The following is a 14,632-nucleotide window of genomic DNA, read 5'->3' on the forward strand; positions in this document are numbered from 1 at the left end:
ATCCTAAAGGGTCTTGACAGGGTGGATATTTTCCTTAGTGAGAAAATCCAGAACTTGGGGTCATCTTACGGACACCTTTTAAGGCAAATACTTTGTTCTCTCAGAAAGTTGTGAATCTTTGGAAGACTCTTCCTCAAAGGATGGCGGTAGCAGAGTCTAAGCATATTTTTAAGGTGGAGATGGATAGATTCTCGACGAGCAAAGGGGTGAAAGGTTACCATGGGTAAACAGGTATGTGGGGATGAGGTAACAATCAGATCAGCCATGATCTTATTAAATGATGGAGTAGGTTTGGGGAGGGGGAGGGGTAGGGGATGGCAGGGGTTGGCAGGGAGGGGGTGAGACTGCCTTCTCAAATAGTCATAAAAGTGGCCACAATTGAAGAAGAGCAAAGAAAATGCCCCTGGTGTCCTGGATAATATTTATTGTTCATGTCCCATTACAAAATAGCAGATAATCCAGCATTGCACTCATGACCTCAGTGTATCGTGCATGCTACCTGCACTCATGACCTCAGTGTATCGTGCATGCTACCTGCACTCATGACCTCAGTGTATCGTGCATGCTACCTGCACTCATGACCTCAGCGTATCGTGCATGCTACCTGCACTCATGACCTCAGCGTATCGTGCATGCTACCTGCACTCATGACCTCAGCGTATCGTGCATGCTACCTGCACTCATGACCTCAGCGTATCGTGCATGCTACCTGCACTCATGACCTCAGTGTATCGTGCCTGCTACCTGCACTCATGACCTCAGTGTATCGTGCATGCTACCTGCACTCATGACCTCAGTGTATCGTGCATGCTACCTGCACTCATGACCTCAGTGTATCGTGCATGCTACCTGCACTCATGACCTCAGTGTATCATGCATGCTACCTGCAATTTACTTATTGCCTTTGCTACATTGCTTCAGTCATTACACTTCAAAAGTTGCTTCAGAACCTCTCAAGTTCTTTAGGTCACCCCGTGGTCATGAAAATTTTCAGCTGTACCTTTAACTCAGCCGTGGGCTCCATTTCCTTCTGGGTCTGCTTTCTCAAATCTGCCCAGTCCAGAAACTTTTCCTTGAACAGAATTGTTTCATTGTGCTCTGATAGGCGACCAAAGATTACCCACTCAGGACGCCGGGGCCTGGGGAAAAGGAATCGATTAATTTTACAAACTCTTGTTAATAAACTAAACTCAGCAAGGTTTTCAGCACAGCAGAGGCCCTGCAACAATTTTACAGAAGCAATTAAAAACTAACCAGGCTGTCTTGCTCTCTAGAGTCTTCGATCTTCCTCTGCTTCAAATAACTACCCACAATCACTTCAGAAGCTCCAATGGGCTAACTTCTGTGATAGATCGCACTGAGCTCCACCAACCTTTGGTTTTGCTCCTCCATCTGCACGGTAGTGTAGCGGTTAGTGTAACGCTTTACAGCGCCAGCGACCCGGGTTCAATTCCGGCCGCTGTCTGTAAGGAGTTTGTACGTTCTCCCTGTGTCTGCGTGGGTTTCCTCTGGGTGCTCTGGTTTCCTCCCACATTCCAAAGATGTACAGGTTATGGGCATACTATGCTGGTGCCGGAAGCGTGGCGACACTTGCGGGCTGCCCCCAGAACACTCTACGCAAAAGATGCATTTCACTGTGTGTTTCGATGTACATGTGACTAATAAAGATATCTTACCTTACCTTACTTTCCTCACCTGGATCCACCTATCACTTGTGACCTCTTGCTGCACCCCTTCCCCTCACCTCTCCATACTGGCTCTCTCCCCTCTACTCTTTCAGTCCAGATGAAGGGTCTCGACCCGAAACATCAACTGTCCATTTCCCTCCACAGATGCTGCCTGACCCGCTGAGTTCCTCCAGCAGTTTGCTTTTTGCTCCAGGTCCCAGTATCTGCCATCTCTTGTGTCTCCATTCCTAATCTCTCTCCTCGCTCAAACAACAGCAATTCCAACAAGATTGATGATCTTTTCCTATCAGCCCATAACTTTCATGTGTACTCCATTTCAAAGGACACATTGAATCTTCTCCAACCCTTCTTTGCACGAATAGAAGTTGCCCGTAACCTCACAATGACTTACAATTGGCAATGTCAGCAGTTCCCTGTGTGACTGCTGATGGGAGCTGGTGCTTATGCCAACTACAGCTGGTGTTGGACACCTCAGTGGTTCATAGAGGGAGTGTGGTGTTACAGCAGTTCTCCATTGCTTATGGTGGGGAATTTCTACAAACAACATAATCAGATAGGGCCTGTAGTGTGTTGCTGTTTGTGGGGCCTCATTCCGTGAAAATTCACCAATTTCTATATTATAATAATGACTTCACTTCAAATTGCACTTTATTGAGTGTAAAGGTTTTTGCAACATCCTGAGGGCTTAAAAGACATTACATACAAGCCATTGTTTCTTTTTAATTTCTTTAACTCAATTATTAAATCTTATTTGGGCCCAGGGCAGGAACCTCTTCCCCATTTACTTCAAGGGTATGGTCAACAGGACTACAGCCAAGCTAAGAGACATCACAGTCGGCAGAACAGGTCTGTTCAATCATGAATGGCGGTGAACAATTAAATAGCCAAAGGGGAGAGGAGGATCTAAGAACATTCCCATCCTCAGCGACAGCAGGGACCAACAGGTGAGTGCTAAAGACAAGGCTGAAGTACTCATGGCCTGTTCAGCCAGAAGTGCCAATAGATGATCCATCTTTGCTTCAGCCTGAGATCGCCACCATCACAGAAATCTTCAGCCAAGTCAACTCACATGATATGAAGAAACAGCTGAGAGCACTGGATACGGCAAAGGCTATGAGACCAGATAACAGCCCAGTGTAGCACTTAAGACCTGTGCTCCAGAACTAGCAGCACCTCTAGCTAAGTGGATTCAGCAGGCATCTACTGGACAATGTGAAAAATAGCCCAGATGTGCCCTGATCATAAAAAGCATGAAAAACCTAATCCGGAAAATTAGTCAACTCTCAATCATCAGCAGAGTGACGGAAGGTGTCATCGTCAGTGCTATCAAGCAGCACTTACTCACCAATAACCGACTCACTGATGCCCAGACTGCCTTGGTTTTAACATGGTCTATAGAGCGGACTACCAGAGCTGGGGTAAGAGTGACTGCCCTTGACATCAAGGTGGTACTTGACGAAGTGTGCCATTGAGGAGCTCTGGTAAAAGTTGAAGCCATTTGGCATCAAGAGGAAAACATTCCAATGGTTGGATCATACTTCACACAAAGGAAGATGGTTGTGGTTGTCAGAAGTTAATCATCCCAGCCTCAGGACATCATTGCATGAGTTCCTCAGGGCAGTGTCCCAGGCCCATCCTTGGCTACTTCACCAATCACCTTCCTTCTATCATAAGACCTGAACTGGGCATGTTCATTGATGATGAAACCATGCTCAACTCCCTCTGTAACTCCCCAACAAATGAAGTCACCCATGGCCATGCCTGCTTGCAGCAAGACCTAGTCAACATTCAGTTGACTGGTAAATGGCAAATAACATTCATGCCACAAAGGTGCCAGGCAATAGAAACAGTAGAAATTTCAACTACCTACGCTTGACGTTCAATGGCTTTACCAACACCAAGCCCCCTATCATAATGTCCCGTGGTTCACCATTGACCAGAAACTTCACTGGTCCAGCTACATAAATACTGTGGTGACAAGGGCAAGGCAGAGAATGGATATCCATGGTGACTGACTCATGTCCTGATACTCCAAAGCCTCCCCACCATCTAAAAGACACAAATAAGGAGCATGACAATGTGATGGAATACTTCCCTGGATAAGTGTGTCTCCAACAGCTCTCAAGAAGCTCAACACCCTTCAGGACAAAGCAGTCACTTGACTGCCCTACCCTGATCAACCCATCCATTCCCTCCACCATGGGCGCACTATGGAGACAATGTGTACTAACTACACAATGCACTGCAGTTATTTGCCCAAGGTATTCCAACAGCACCTCCCCTAACTGCAACTGCAACTCAGGGAACTGGTATAAGGCAACACCACCACCTGCAGGTTTCCCTCTGAGTTGCACACTATCCTGATTTGGAAACATGATTTGTGAATGCTTCAGCTGGTATTTCCTCATCCCTGGGTCTGAGTCCTGGAACTTATACTGGCATTGTAGCTGTTAGCGCAACGCTATTACAGCGCCAGCGATCGGGGTTCGATTCCCGTTGTTGTCTGTAAGGAGTTTGTACGTCCTCCCGTGTCTGTGTGGGTTTCCGCCCGGTGCTCCGGTTTTCTCCTACATTCCAAAGACATACGGGTAGGTTAATTTGGGGTTTAAAATGGGCGGCACGGACTCATTGGGCCGGAAGGGCCTGTTACCTCGCCATAAATTAAAAAAAATTAAAATTGTGGGAGCACCTTCAGCAAAAAGACTACAGTAGCTCAAGAATAACCAGGGCCCAACATCATCTCCTCAGAGGTAATCAGGACTGGGCAATAATTGCTGACCTTCTCAATAATATCCCAACAAACAAATAAATAAATAATTTTGAAAATACCAGGGATTCCCAGCAGATGTGTGGAGAAAGACAAAGATTTGATATTTCAGAGCAGTGCTGATGAAGTGTCACCCACCTGAAACGTTAGCTGTTTCTCCTCCCACAGATGCTGCCTGACCTGCCGAGTATCTCCAGCCTTTTCTGCTTTTATTTCAGGTTCCCTAATCTGCAGTTTCTGATTTTTGATAGTTAATTTAGATTTTTTTAACTATGTTTATATATTCTTTGTATTTTTAGTGGTTCTTTTTCTATTTTTATTTCTTTAAAAATAGTTTTAATAGCATTAGAATGTTTTTGAAAATCAGGGGCATAGTTCAGCCAATTGCCAAAGCTCTTTCAGCTGCTTTGTGCATGAGGTGTGGTCCACCCAACCAAGCCACACCATTCACATCGCCACCAGGTGAAGTGACATCATGGTTGATAGAGGCAGCTTCTTGACGCAGGTTCTCACGAGAGAAGTGGGTGCAGTAAGTACAAGGGCATTTTGGAGGTCTGTACAAATGTGGGCAGGCAGCAAGTGTGAGCAGTGAGTGTGAGCAGTGAACGTAGGCAATGAGTGTGAGAGGTGGGTGTGAGCATTGAGCATGGGCAGTGAATGCAGGCGGCTACTGTGAGCATTGAGTGTGAGCAGTGTGTGACTATCATGCATGGGCAGTGAACACAGGCGGCCAGTGTGAGTTCTTGAGTGTGAGTATTGACCACAAACAGTGAACCCAGGCGATGATTGTGAGCGGTGAGTGTATTGAGCAAGGGCAGTGAAAGCAGGTCGTGAGTATAGTCGAGGGAGTGCGTGGGCCCTGGAGTGAGTGAGTTCGGGAGTGAGTGGGCCCGGGAGTGAGTGGTCGGGGGAGTGAGTGGGCCTGGGAGTGAGTGGTCGGGGGAGTGAGTGGTCAGGGGAGTGAGTGGTCGGGGGTGTGAGTGGTCGGGGGAGTGCGGGGTCGGGGGAGTGCGGGGTCGGGGGAGTGAGTGGGCCCAGGGGTGGATACAAGTGACAATCTCCGTTTCCATCTCCTGTGACTGTCATCCTTCAAATCCCTGAGTAAGGTTCTCAGTTTGGTGACAAGGCAGATTCAGTGACGGGTGTCCAGGACATGCTGGAGATGGAGAAGTAATTCTTTCTGGTCATCAGCTGGCATCTTCTGGAGACACTAGCTTGAACCTCATGGGTGTGGAGGTTGAGGTTTGAGAAGCCTCACAGTCAGACAACATCACAAGCACTCATTGTCCAACCACGCACATGGAGAGTGGTCAGGTTACCAATTCTGCCGTCGCTCCAGCACCCCTTGATTGACATAGATGAGAAGAGATACTGGTGAAAACTCAACTCACTGCTGGGCGATGTTCTTCGTAGCTCCAGGGTCCAGGGGGTTTACGGCATAGTTGCTGTAGTCATAAGAACCATTCAACAGCTGCTTGCCCAAGTGAAGTGCTGTCTTCCGCTGTGCCAGTGTCACCTCTTTGCCATGCCAAATGTACAACTCGCTGCCAAAATCAAGAACCAGCACCTGCAAGGAGGGAAAAAAACAGCTCAGCAACAAAGTCCACTGCCTCTCAATCCAAATGGGAAACAATGGAATCCTGAGCAACACAAAAGGCGCTGGAGGAACTCAGCAGGTCAGGCAGCATCTATGGAGGGAAATGTACAATCAACGTCAACCCAATGAGCTGTTCAGAGCTGATCTACATTTTGGAGAGGGTGCCTGGTGAGAAATGCTCCTGAGCATTGAGCCGATTCTCCTTTGTGTAACTCCTGGCAGGATTTGGATGGGGCTGTTTTGATGAGAGAAGAAGCCCAAATACTAATTAAGTCCAACTGAAGGTCCCATTTTGGAATTGTCACTTTCACACACACCCTGAGCCCAAACCTGACCCTGAGGAGGCAGCAGGTGAGGTACATTACATTTGTAGATATCACATCACCATGTGCCGCAGGGTTAGCACCTTTATTCATCATGCCTGCAGGACTGTTTTCAATCAAAGTCAACAACACAACAGGTGGGCCTTATTTTTGAAAATTTTTTTACTTGGTGCATTCTTCATGTGGATGGCATGCTACTTGACTTTGGCAAAAGCTGTTAACGGTTAATTTAGCGTGATAAACAAATTATTGCAGTAATATTTAAGCACGGCCTCTCATTCAGTATCAGGTACATGGTTCATGGATCAAAAATACAAATGCACCACACTCCTACCTCTTTTGAATTCAGCATGGAGCAGCGAGGGATCTTTCCCCATGATTCAGTGTCTGGGACAAGCTTGTCCTCAACCAGGCGATATATATGGTTTGTTTCGGTGATTGCGGCTTCATATACCTCATCTTCCTCAGGGTCGCCTGCACCTGCAGACGCAAAGCAGTGTTAACAGCACAAGGACTGCACGCAGGCAGATGCTTCCAGGCTGCTGGAGCTAGCTTATGACGTGATTAACCACTCAGAGAGCTCAGGGCATCTCTTTGAAACTGCACTGCTATCCAAACAAAAGTTCTTCACTATATCTTGGTCCACATGACAATAATAAATCAATTACCAATCACCATCTGTGAGCAGGATGCTCTCCCATTGTGAGTGAGAGACAGCAAGTGAGAGAGAGAAGGAGAGGTTGTGAGAATGAGAAGCAGAGTGATAGAGGTTTTAAGAGTGAGAGAGAGGGAATGAGAGAGATGTTGAGAGTGACAGAGGAAGTAAAAAAGTGAAGGAATTTAAGAAAAAGATTGAACAAGTGGAAATAGGGGGAGAATGAAATGGCTTAGGATGGGATCAGTGTAAAGATGGGTGTTTGATAGTCAGGTGGACTTGCTGGGCCGAAGGGCCTGTTTTCGTACTGTATCTTTCTATGATTCTATGAAGAGGGGGGATGGGAAAGAAGGGAGAGCGAGGTTGTAGGACCGATGGAGTGACCAAAAGTGACCAAAAGTGTGAAAATGGGGGTGGGATTGAGAGAGAGAGAGCAGAGGGAGAGAAAGTGAGAGAGGAAATGGCAACTTAAGAACGTAAGAAACAGGACCCTTTGGGAAAAGAAATTCCTCCTCGAATCAGACTTAAATAGGCGACTCCTTATTCTGAAACTATGCTCAGTCCTAAATTCTCCCACAAGAGGACACACCCTCATATTACCTACCTTGTCAAGCCCCTCAGAATCTTATGGTTCAATAAGGTGACCCCTCATTTTCCTAAACCTTATTAAGTATTGATTCAATCTCCTCAAACTTTCCTCAAAAGACAACCCTTTCATTCCAGGAATTAACCAATTCTAACCTCGTTTTAAGGGAAGTCTATCCTTCCTTAATTACAGAGACCAAAACAAGACACAATACTCCAGCTGTGGTACCACCAATGCTCGCTTTAGTTGTCGCAGGACTTCACTACATTTACACTCCACCCTCTTCGCAGTAAGGGCCAACGTCCCATTTGCCTTCCCAACTATTTGCAGTAGCTGTATGCTAACTCTCTGCGTTACGCGTACAAGGACACACAAATCCATCCCCACTCTGTGGTCTCTCCACTTAAACATTCTGTTTTCTTGTTCTTCCAACTGAAGTGCATACCTTCACATTTCTCCACATTATATTCCCAACCACCACATTTTTGCCACTTACTCAACCTATCTATGATACTTTGCATCCTCTACACACCTTACTTTGCCAACTTTTCTTTTAACCACCAGCAAATTTGACCACAATGTACTTGGCTGCTTTACATAAATGATTAATATAAATTCTGTGGAAATGCACTAGTTACAGATTGTTAATCTAAGAATTACCCTTTAATCCTGACTATTTTTAACTAATCCTCTCTGAATACTAACATATTACACCTTAGTGAAATGAGCTCTTTTATGTGGCATCTTTTTAAATATCTTTTGCAAATCCAGATATATCATATCTACTGGCTCTCCTTTAATCCTCAAACCAGAGTTTTGTAAGAACAGGCATTGCAAAAATATCCAATGCAAAATGTTCTACAAAGAAAACATACTTGTATTGGAAGATCCATCTCTTCATGGAATCTTCCATCAACATAATTCATCTGAGTAAATTCTTGGCGACAGAGTGAGTGATCTACAGACCAATGACATTGGCTGCACTTTGAGGTTCTGACCTTGATATTCTGTCTGGCCACCAAGAAGATCCCAGAATTCCTTGCTCCTTTTGCCTTGACTGTTAATGCCCTCTTCGATAATGGTGACGGTCGCTGCCCGGCACCCCAGCTCTCGTTTAGTCTGGATAAAATTAGCCAGTTCTGATGCCTGAAGGAAGTAAACCAACTAATGGTTACTTGTTTGACCACTCAAATGAATCAAGGACACAACAGACAGTGATCTCTACATCCAAAGGACTGGTCAGTCTAAGCATTTGGTAAATAGCTCTGGATGGTAATGGTAAAGTCTCTGTGCTGCCACATTCACAGGGCAGTGCCGTCCAAAGAGCTGGGCTGTCACCAAAGTCGACAGGAAGGTCTAGGATAATACTGATGTGTAAGGAGTGACTGAGACCAAGGCAGTCATTGCATGTTCAGTGTATGATACAATCCTCCTGCCAAAGTCACACTGCCTGCAACACTTCTCCTGTCAATCGCTATTCACAATGCACTCATTATGTTCCTCTCTCTCTCATCATAAGTCCCACAACTGGAGACCTGCTGGGTGCAATGTTCATGAAGGTGTTCAGTCATCAAGTGTATTCAATGCTGAGTAACCTTTGGTGATCAGAAGAAATGGGCACTAGTAGGAAATTGGGTGGAGATGGGAGATCGTCACGACTGGTGGCACAGACTTGTGGGGCTCTTCCTGCTTCCATTTCTTATGTTCTCAAAGGATTTTAGTGCTAATTCCCTGCACACAAAGGGAGATATGGAAACACCAGGAATCAGTAGGTGACATGACATGAATAATGTCCACATCTGTAAAATCAAGAGAAACTCAACAATTCTACACAACAGTGTTAATTATCTTCATAATCCTAGTGGCCCCTTAGATTATCCATTAGGTTTAAAGTGACGGGAAATTTCTCCACACAGAAAAGGAAAGTCTCTGGGGCCTGTTCTGCTGTTCAGATAAATTATGATTCTTATTTATTTAATACAACACAGAGGAGGCCATTCAGCCCTGTAGTCCCAGGACAGCAATCTCATCAGTCCCATTCCCCTCCTTATTTCCCTGTAAACTATTCTCCTGCACAATGCTGACCCACTGCCCCTTTGAATTACTTTGATAATTTACAGTAGCTAATTAAACTATTAACATATTGTTGGGATGTGGGAGGAAACAGAGCACCCGGGGGAAATCCATGCAGACACAGGGAAAACGTGCAAACAGCCGAGGTCAGGATCGAACCCTGGTTGCTGGAGCTGTGAAGAGCAGCATTAACTGCTGTGCCATTCAAGAGATATCTGCATCTTAACTCCAACAACCCACTTTGTTTCCAAAAATATTTGATACTGTGGCCAACAAAAATCAACCAATGATTTGAAACTGACTCGACCGCAAATGTCTTTGTCACGGGAGGATTCCTGATCTCCATTTCTTTCTGTGAAGCTTCTTCCTAACTTCACCCCTGACGCATTAGTTCTCATGCGAGGTTTGTGCTCTGGTTTCCCTCACCAAAGGAAATAGTATTCCTAAATCTAGCCTTTCAGCATTCAATAATCATGTTAAGCAACAATTTCATCAAGTCTGCACTTTCTGTCCAAAGGGAATACATGGCTGGTTTATGGAACATGTGAGAACAAGTAACCTCATTGGATTTGCCCAAGGAAAGCTCCAGACATGACAGAGCAGTGAGTACAAGCATTCAAAATTAATTCTAATTAAGGAGACAGATTTAGCAGGCATACCTTGGAGCGCTCGATCACATTAGCGAATTCTCCTATCCAAAGGCAACAGTGCTGTGCAGTTATCAAGAGGAAACAGTCCCCACTGTTGAGTGAGCTGGATCTAGGCTCCACCAACCGAACCTGGACATGCCTGCGACCTGTGAAATGGCAGAGTTAACCCTGGTCCTACACTGATTCACAACTGTTGTTTTGTTGCCAGCAGTGGCATAAATCAGGTGGAGATGTCACACATAAAGTGGCAGGGAGTGTTAGAATGCGCATCGTGGTTTTACAGTTTAAGAAAAGCCTGCTGTTTGCTGCCTCACTTCAGCTGGGGAGATACTGAGGTGCCGCAGGTGACAAGGTGTCATCAGCAGCCCTGGGCTGAGGGAGTGGTGGTTCCGCCAAATCTCTCCTTCAACCCCAGTGGAGCAGCTGATTCAACAAGGCTGACGTCACACTATGCGTTACGGGGGTATTGTATTCCTAGAAAATGGTCCATAATTGATAAACCATAACTGGAAAACAGATTTTCTTTAATGTGAAGCCGTGGAGAAACTTGAGTTGAAAACAAAACCTTGTGTTCATTTTTTTTTCACATAAGGTTCATGAGAGCAAATTTTATTTCGCATCTCAAATTGCTGGGTTGCGATTTGTGAATTCAGTAAGGGCGACTTCCTTTACCCGAATGGCCATACCGAGGGGGTCGCCTGCATCCTCAAAGTCCAAACTACCCCGAAGGTGGGCACAGCTGTAGACACATCCGTTGGCCTGAATCAGGCCGGCTGGACTTAGCCTCTGTACATCTCGGACTTCCGCCATTACTTGGGCAAAGGCAGAAGACTGCAACTTACTGGAAGTCAGGTACCGGCACGTCTGAGTGACCCCGTCACTGGAGCCAACACTGAGCCCAGTGACTTCCAGGAGAGAGCATCCCCAGAACCACTTCACATTCAGGCTTCTGCTTTACATCAGAGAGGGCTGGCATAACTTGTGGAGACCACAAAGTGCAGGTAGAACCTTTACCTACTTTAATGTTTTGAATTATATGACAGTGTTTTTATGTGCTCCTACCTAAAGCTTTTAAATAATGTAACTCTATTTGAACAGCTTTTGAATGCACAATGGCAATGTTTAAGAGGCATTTAGACAGGCTCATGAACAGGCAGGGAATGGAGGACATAGACCATGTGCTGGCAAATGCGCAGCTTAAGTTGGCGTGGTGGTCGGCACAGACATCGTGGGCTGAAGGGCCTGTTGCTGTGCTGTGCTGTTCTGTGTTCTATGTCACCATCAGCTGGGGATAGTACTGTCTAGCAAAGGGCAAACCAAAGACAATGAGAAAAAAAAATCACTTTTAAAACTTATTGCTTGCACGGCTGCATAGACAGAATATTACGGCAGATCTTGAGGATTCTCCGATTCTGTAAAATCATAATTAGGGAGCAACAATCCTATTTTCTAGCGGCTTTGAACATTGTTCTCAGTGGGGCCATAGTTACCCTTAACTTGCAGCAGCATCAGTTTGTTGAAGGGAAGTGTGCTGTTACTGGAAGGTTGTTCTAGCGTCTTCACGTTCCGAAGGTTCACATTTTTGAAGTTCTCCTTGCTTGTTAGACCCGCCAATGCCACATCCGCATAGTTCGAGTGTTTGGCCACTGGAGACATGCAAAAGTGTTCATGAGGTAGACCAATAAATTTAAGGCACAATGATAAATATCTTTCTTATACACTGGACATTTTATATTTTATATCAGACATGCAAGGGTCAAACTTCTGGAGTGACACAAAATGACCCTAAAGTGACCTTGAAGAGGAGTGAGTTGAGAAGAAATGTCTTCACTCAGAGGGTAGTGACTCATTGGAGGGACTGCAGAGGCTCGGTCATTGAGTTTATTCATATCGGACATGGATAGATTTCTCAACGTTAAAGGGATAAAGAGATATGGGGATAGTGCAGGAAAATAGCACTGAGGTAGACCAGCCACAAGCATGATGAATGACAGAGCAGGCTCTAAAGGCCTGACAGCCTACCCCTGCCTCTAATTCTTCATGTTCCTATGGAAACAGCTAAATAAGGCTGTATTGGATAACACACCATCTGTGCTGTGTTGAAGGCAAGACAGAGTGTGCAGTCTGGAACATCATAATAACACACAACCCATTAGCTTTACAGTCACCACTACAAGCACAAGGTTTTTTTATTACATATTTAATTAACGCAAATTAAAATCCCCAGCTGTCATTGTCTCAAGGTTCACTAGTGCAGTCTACTTGCGCCAAAGTGAGCGCTGTTATACCATAGTGCAAAAGCTGAGATTGTTCTCTTTAAAAGAGGGAAAGCCAAAAGGGAGATTTAATACTGGTTTCTAATATTAGAAGGGGTTTTGATGGAGTAAATAAGTCAAAGCTATCTCTTGGCAGTAAGATCAGTAACCACAGGACTTAAGGCAAGTTGCCAAAGAACAGAGGTCATATGAGGAGATATTTTTACGCAGAAAATTGGTATAATCTGGAATTCATGACCTGAAATGGTGGTGAAAGCAGATTCAATCGTAACTTTCAAAATGGATTTGTAAACATACAAGAAGGGAGAACCTACAGGGGTTTGGAGAAAGAGGGAGTGGAAGTAGTCGCTGCGGCTTTGAAAAATCTGGCATGGGGACGGGGATCTCCTCTGTGTCGTAACATTGTGTGCTATCACAATGCGGAGAATGCTGCTGTTACACACTGGCTCCCACAAGACTTACTCTTCTCAGCTCGGATCCTCTTGGCCTCCACTGTGGCCACATTCAGACGCTGCTCTGTGTACTCCAAGCGAATGTCGTCTCGGGCAGCCAGTGCTCTCAGGGGATTGCGAGAGGACTGCGTTTTACGAAGAGGTCTCACAGCTCGCTTGTGTTCTGCCACCTCAGAAATCAGTCTACAGGGACAAACATGAAAAATCAGCGTGTCTCCCAGTGAGGAGCCACCCTAACTGTGTAAAGTGTCACATTTACCTTTGGTGGTTTGCTCTGATCCAAAGGGGATATTTGCATTTTGTGCTTTGAGTCTGACGCTGCCTCAGCATTTTGCTGACACAGCAACAAACAAACTCAATAAAAAAATTCGACATTTCCTTCACTCTTGAACTGAACCTTTTTCTCAGTCTGCCTTAATAAACCCAACAGAAATTAGAGGAACAGTACCTTATCTTCTGTCTGGGTACTTTGCAAACTTCTGGAATCAACAATGAATTTTCCAGCTTCAGGTAAACCGCTCTCTCATTGTTTCCCATTATCCTGCTTATGTCTTTTTTTTACCCTATTTCCATTAAATTCCTCACCAACAGTCAAGTACTCATGCTCCTTATCACCTGATCTGTCACAACCAACCTCCATGTAGTTTTTCGTCTTACACCTCACCAACCACCTCACCCCCACCCTCCCCAGTTCTGCTTTCCAAACTGTCACTCCTCCACACTTCCCCCATTTCTCAGGAAGGGTCCCTGCCCGGAACATTAACCGGTTTCTCTTTCCACAGATGCTGCTTGACCGGTTGAGTTCTTCCAGCCCTTCTGTTTTTCCTCCTATCCTCAGTACAGTCCTGCTTTAAGGTGAAATTGGAGAACTTTTTTTTAATGGGAGTCCAGCTTTGCCTTTATGTTGTTGCCCCAGGACAGAGAACCAGTGAGTCACTCGCTGCAGTCTAAATCCTCTCCCAATCTGCAGCTTCTCCAGTGCACCTGGAGAGAACTCACCCCTACACACTCACCCCAAACAACCCAGGTCTCTGGGGAGCTGAAAACCTAAAGTCCCAAAAGGAATCACAAAAAATTCTGCAGATGCTGGAATCTGGAGCAATACACAAAAAGTGCTGGAGGAACTCAGCAGGTCAGGCAGCATCCATGGAGGGAGCAGTCTAAGTACCCAATTTACCTCTTCCTAGTCACAATCAATGGCAGGTTCTTAGTCATACTGTCATACTCTTTGATGATGTATACCTCACACAAGGTGCCTAATTATCTTCAGTAAATGAAGATAAAAAATACTGCAGATGCTGGAAATCTGAAATAAATCAGAGAAGACTGACCTGAAATGTTAACTGTTTCTTTTTCCACGAATACTGCCTGACCTGTTCAGTTTTTCCAGCATTTTCTGTTTTTTTATGCCTAATTATCTTGATCAGCCTTCCTTCTTGATTTTAGAGCTTGGCTCTCCCTAGGCCTTTGCTCACCAGCCCAACCCACCACACTTGCAAGTAGCTACCAGTTAAGCACCTGATCTCTTCAGGTTACACCACCCACATTCATCTTGGGTTACTTTC

At 45.3% G+C, this 14,632-nt stretch overlaps 1 protein-coding gene across 6 annotated transcripts in view; it reads right to left on the reverse strand.

Annotated features, from left to right (window-relative positions):
* LOC127583003 (supervillin-like) overlaps nucleotides 1–14,632 on the reverse strand; it is a 120,520-nt gene that overhangs the window by 20,664 nt on the left and 85,224 nt on the right. For all 6 annotated transcript variants that reach the window (XM_052038688.1, XM_052038689.1, XM_052038685.1 and 3 more), the window contains 7 exons: nucleotides 13,078–13,250; nucleotides 11,830–11,985; nucleotides 10,349–10,485; nucleotides 8,615–8,762; nucleotides 6,710–6,855; nucleotides 5,847–6,022; nucleotides 1,001–1,139 (listed from right to left, as the gene is read on the reverse strand). In XM_052038688.1, the coding sequence (XP_051894648.1) occupies nucleotides 1,001–1,139; nucleotides 5,847–6,022; nucleotides 6,710–6,855; nucleotides 8,615–8,762; nucleotides 10,349–10,485; nucleotides 11,830–11,985; nucleotides 13,078–13,250 (1,075 nt within the window). The remainder of the gene's footprint in view (nucleotides 1–1,000; nucleotides 1,140–5,846; nucleotides 6,023–6,709; nucleotides 6,856–8,614; nucleotides 8,763–10,348; nucleotides 10,486–11,829; nucleotides 11,986–13,077; nucleotides 13,251–14,632) is intronic.

This window comes from Pristis pectinata, chromosome 25, assembly GCF_009764475.1.
Source record: "Pristis pectinata isolate sPriPec2 chromosome 25, sPriPec2.1.pri, whole genome shotgun sequence".
NCBI classification, from domain to species: Eukaryota; Metazoa; Chordata; class Chondrichthyes; order Rhinopristiformes; family Pristidae; genus Pristis; species Pristis pectinata.